Source organism: Sinocyclocheilus grahami, unplaced genomic scaffold, assembly GCF_001515645.1.
Source record: "Sinocyclocheilus grahami isolate Dianchi unplaced genomic scaffold, SAMN03320097.WGS_v1.1 scaffold1411.1, whole genome shotgun sequence".
NCBI classification, from domain to species: domain Eukaryota; kingdom Metazoa; phylum Chordata; class Actinopteri; order Cypriniformes; family Cyprinidae; genus Sinocyclocheilus; species Sinocyclocheilus grahami.
In genome coordinates this window covers 122,891-128,306 of record NW_015506590.1, presented here as the reverse complement: position 1 = coordinate 128,306, position 5,416 = coordinate 122,891, and the positions used below count along the sequence as shown (strand labels likewise).

Genomic DNA, 5,416 nt, shown 5'->3' with positions numbered 1-5,416 from the left:
TGTGTGTGTGTGTGTGTGTGTAAACCACAAAAACACCACACACTCTTTCAGCTCATCTTTATTTGACCACATGGGAATACGATTTTCCCACAGATGACAAAATTTATATGAGAAACAAACGCTTACAGAAAGCACACGAAAATAATCTAATGTACAAAACCATGTCAGAATATATACTGCTCTTTTACAGCGGACACTTTTATTACTCTATAAACCTCTCTTTAAATATATCAGAACCTCTCTAACCTGTTTCTATAGTTGATCCGCAGAAATAACAGTAGAATGTTTATGAACATTTGTAACAGCAGGAAAGACCTGCAGGAGTTATGAGGCACAGACACACACACACACACACACACTCTCTCTCTCTCACACACGCTCACACACACTCAGATTCTGGTTATAGTAACATTATCTCTCTGTCTGTATATATATATATATATATATTTTATGACACTTTTTTTTATAAAGAGCTCATATCAAACTGCTTAATAGCCCAGAACAAACATATAAAAATAAAACAGTAATTTTGTTGATCATAAAGTGTTGTTCTAATCTTCAGTAGTTGTATACAGCACTCGTCATGAATCTGGTACAAAACATCATCATGATGTAATTTCTAGTGAATGAAGTCCAACACAATTAAAACCCTGATTCAGTTTGTGTAACATTAATCAAACATCACGATTAAACAAAACTCATCACAAGCACATTTACAAACTACGCCACACGTTTACGGATAAATGAATCTGTCGCAAACCTTTGATGAGGTCTGAACGAGCTACTTCTGGTGCAGTGTTAATCTTGTGTGAGATGATGGTTGGGTTTTGTGTCTAATGTCTTAAACAGTAGCTCCAGAGTTCACTGCATTCATGGAAACTGCTGTAGTTTAATAAAATAAAGCCTCAACATCCACAAAGCGAGTGAACGTTTGGCTTTCTTCGCTCTAGTGGGATTGTGTCGCGCGTCTCATCATCATCATCATCATCACAACCGTACATTCATCACATCATGACTCGCTCAACGAGCCCGTCTTACAGCAGAGTTTCTTTACAACTCTTATTCACATTTCTGCTTCGTCCGATCGCTTGACATTCAGTACACTCGTCTCATCGTGTCTTTGGTGTGCATATTTTTATATTCATGGCTTGTAGATGCTTCACGAAATCCCTAAGAATTGCATCTAGACGTGCGACAGAAGTGTTATTACCCATCAGACACTGGGCGAGGATCACAGTGAAGTGAGCAGATGCCAGAATCTGCGGTCCATTATTCAAAAATATTTTTAAGATCTGAGTGTGTTTTAGTTCTAGTCAGAAGGACCATCGGCTCCAGAAAAATCCGTCAGAACGGCCCTGTGATCGCTTATAAAGCTTGAGTTCAGCTGTTCATGTGTGTGTGTGTGTGAGTGAGTGAGTGAGTGAGTGAGTGAGTGTGTGTGTGTTTGAGTGATTGTGTGTGAGTGAGTGAGTAGAATATACGGTCTGTACAGTATAAAAACCATTACGCCTATGGAGAGTCCCCATAAACCATAAAAACAAACCAGAGTGAGTGTGTGAGTGTGTGTGTGTGTGTGTAAGTGTATTACAGTGCAGTCCCTGAATGATGACGCAGTTTGTGCGGTTTCATCTGAAATAGTGACGATCTGAATCAGAGCACACATACATGTTTTCCATATTCTTCATATTCCTCAGCGTTTGCTCTGAGTGACATGTTTTTCTCTCTCATGTCATCTGAACTTAAAGCACATCTGGATGGGACTCGAGCTCTAGAAACTGAACAAAACCTAAATTAACTCTCTGGTATTGTTTATTTGGGAGTCACACTTGTGTTGTTCGAGGCCATAATCATGCAATAACTTTATTTTTGTGAAACGAATACACTATATTTCATTTCACAAAAATATTTCATGTTATTAATTAATATTTGTATCTAAATTATGTAATGTAGTAATGTAAAAGGGCTCCCTATAATTAGAGCATAAGCTGAGGTAGATTTTTATCCCTAAGAAAATTTTAATTATAACTGAATTTGAAAGAGCAATTTGTTCAGTAAAGCACTGTTTAGTAACAAAAGAAGAAGAAAAAAGCAATTTTATGTTTAGTTTTTCCCGCCTGCTGTATCGAAACCATGACGCTAAAACCGAGGTACGTATCGAACCGTCATGATTGTGTACCGTTATACCCCTAGCAACTACAGTGACTATTTCATTTACTGACAACTATAATGACATAAAGTGAGTTATTAATAAGTATTACAACCTCAACCGCCTGTAAAATCTTATTTCCACAAGGAGGAAATATGCATCTGAATGGTAGCGGTAAATAATTGACATGACTTTCTCTCATTCATATCACAACTACAAAGTTTTGGATACCCAATTATTTGTATCTAAATTATGTAATGTAGTAATGTAAAAGGGCTCCCTATAATTAGAGCATAAGCTGAGGTAGATTTTTATCCCTAAGAAAATTTTAATTATAACTGAATTTGAAAGAGCAATTTGTTCAGTAAAGCACTGTTTAGTAACAAAAGAAGAAGAAAAAAGCAATTTTATGTTTAGTTTTTCCCGCCTGCTGTATCGAAACCATGACGCTAAAACCGAGGTACGTATCGAACCGTCATGATTGTGTACCGTTATACCCCTAGCAACTACAGTGACTATTTCATTTACTGACAACTATAATGACATAAAGTGAGTTATTAATAAGTATTACAACCTCAACCGCCTGTAAAATCTTATTTCCACAAGGAGGAAATATGCATCTGAATGGTAGCGGTAAATAATTGACATGACTTTCTCCCATTCATATCACAACTACAAAGTTTTGGATACCCAATTCAATATATGTGTCCCTGCAGCACAAAAGCAGTGTTAAGTCGCTGGGGGATATTTGTAGCAATAGCCAACAATACATTGTATGGGTCACAATTATACATTTCTCTTTTATGCCAAAAATCATTAGGATATTAAGTAAAGATCATGTTCCATGAAGATATTTTGTAAGTTTCCTACCGTAAATATATAAAAACTTAATGTTTGATTAGTAATATGCATTGCTAAGAACTTCATTTGAACAACTTTAAAGATGATTTTCTCAATATTTAGATTTTTTTGCACCCTCAGATTCCAGATTTTCAAATATTGTGCTATCCTAACAAACCATACATCAATGGAAAGATTATTTATTCAGCTTTCAGCTGATGTATAAATCTCAATTTCGAAAAATTGACCCTTATGACTGGTTTTGTGCTCCAGGGTCACAAATATAGCTCAAATCACATCCGCTGATGCGATGCTCCTGCTTTGATCTGATCATGCTTCAACGTCAACAACCTCGTTTCTTATCGTGCAGTGAAAAAATATGCTTGTGCTGGAAGTGAATGTGCTCGTTCTGAACAGAAACACCAGTCATGTGTCCTATCGAGACAATCCAGCACAGACTGCGTGACTGTTAGTGTGTGTGTGTGTGTGTGTGTGAGATTGTATGTCGCATGTGCGTTAGCTCCTGGTTTGTGCTCAGTTCGTGTCTGATGAGTGAGTTAGCAAAGGCAGGGCAGCTTCGCTGGGGTCCGAGTCGCTCGAGCTCAACAGCGCCTCCATCTGCTTCTCCAGCAGCACCGTCAGCTGGCTGCTCTTGTCTGCGCAGTCGTCTGTGAACTGCAGGTAGGGCGTGTTCTTCAGTGCGTCGGGTAGACAGGGCACCAGGTGCAGCGCTCCGCCGGGCGTCACGCCCTTCACACAGGTGTAGAAGTCCTGTGGCAGCGTGAGGGCGGGGTTTAGAATCATGCTGTAGTCCATGCCTGGGGCACACATGAGCTCCGGGTGGGCGGAGCCAGGGTTTGAAGGAGGCGGGGCTCCTACACAATAAGGAGAGGGGCCATGGTTTGAAGGAGGCGGAGCTCCCTCACTGTAGGGGGTGTGGCCATGGTTTAAAGTAGGCGTGGCTCCCTCGCAGAAGGGGGCGGGGTCAGGGTTTGAAGCAGACATGGCTCCCTCGCAGTAGGGGGCGGGGCCACGGCAGTAGGGCGCAGGACTGCAGCTCGTCTGCACAGGCGGTTGTCTGTCGGCGATCGGTGTGTCCTCGCGTTTATACGGCGTCGCAGACAGACATGGGTCCACGCTCACCTGGTAACACGTCTCTATGCTGTACTGCGGCGACTTATAGCCGTGAAAGCTGGAGAAACGACGATTGATCTCGTCAATCTTCCCCTTCTGGAGGAACAAGAAAGGACAGAAGGTAAAGCAGGTGATCTAAACACTACTAATAACTCAAATGGGTGTGTGATGTGTGACGGATTCTCAGACCTTCAGCAGAACCGGTTCAATCCCTCGGATGCGCGGCTTGGGAATCGGTGGCAGGAGGAACGATTTAATTCTGCAGGAGAAACACAAGCAGAGAAAGAAGTCAATGACAGCTAGTTATAATTACTATAACCTAACCCACACACTAACCCTTACAGAAAACAATTCAAAAGTACTTATTTACTTTGTTTTTACAAATGAGGCCAACCCCGAAAGGAGGTTTGCTCAGATTGAACTCACTTCAAAATATGTAAGTACACATTGGTTTTGGTCTTTTCATGGGGTTTTGCCATAGACTGCTATGAACCCTTTTCACAAGACTGTGATGATGCGTTTCAACGGTCATCAGCATCGTAAATCCTCAGGTTTTTTATAAAAAACTAGCAGTGTTTCTAATGCGAGGGATTTGACCTCGTTCTCTCTTCTGACTGCCGTTATCAGTCTCGCTCAATTTTTTTCCTTTTTTTGAAAGTCGTGAAAACACTATCGTCAAGTTTTTCTTTTGTTATTTGAGCAAATGGGAATGCAACAAATATATCTCTGGCACTCTCCCATTCACTGCTCCTCAAGTTAACCTAACAATGACGACTTCTGCTGCTGAGAAACCTGGAAATGTGAAAAAGGTCTATTGTTTTCATACTGACCTAACAGCATTCTCTGTCTCCTGAACTCTTAGCCTCACAGAGTTTTTTCATACATATGTTTTTTTTAATAATGCATTTGGGTTTGTTTTATGTGTTTCTCAAAGCTAAGCATGCTACCAGAATTTTGACAGATTTTCACTCAAAGTAAGAGAAAATTTGAAGGACGTCTGCAGATTCGTGACACTTCGTGACTGAACTGAACATCTGATCGAGACTCTGGAGCCATGTGACCCAATGATGCAGATCTACAGATCCATCCGTGTAATTCATGTCGACAGTCCGTCGATACAGAGACCAGAACTCACTGACCTCTTGCCTCGCGGGGCGATCCCCAAACCCACGATGAGGAAGACCATGATGGCGATGCTGGTCACGAGGATCAAGGCCAACATCCGATCTGAGAGACAGACAGAGCGACATTTAGAGCTGCGAATATCAGTCTGACAGACGGGTCCTGTGTGTGTGT

At 41.1% G+C, this 5,416-nt stretch overlaps 1 protein-coding gene across 1 annotated transcript in view; it reads right to left on the bottom strand.

Moving 5' to 3' along the window:
- Positions 1–3,211: 3,211 nt before the first annotated feature.
- Positions 3,212–5,416, bottom strand: part of LOC107570085 (growth hormone receptor-like) — a 10,784-nt gene continuing 8,579 nt past the window's right edge. Inside the window, exons 6-8 of the mRNA XM_016256286.1 lie at positions 5,260–5,347; positions 4,310–4,379; positions 3,212–4,216 (exon numbers count right to left, since the gene is read on the bottom strand). Of these exons, the coding sequence (XP_016111772.1) occupies positions 3,521–4,216; positions 4,310–4,379; positions 5,260–5,347 (854 nt within the window). The 3' untranslated portion in view covers positions 3,212–3,520. The remainder of the gene's footprint in view (positions 4,217–4,309; positions 4,380–5,259; positions 5,348–5,416) is intronic.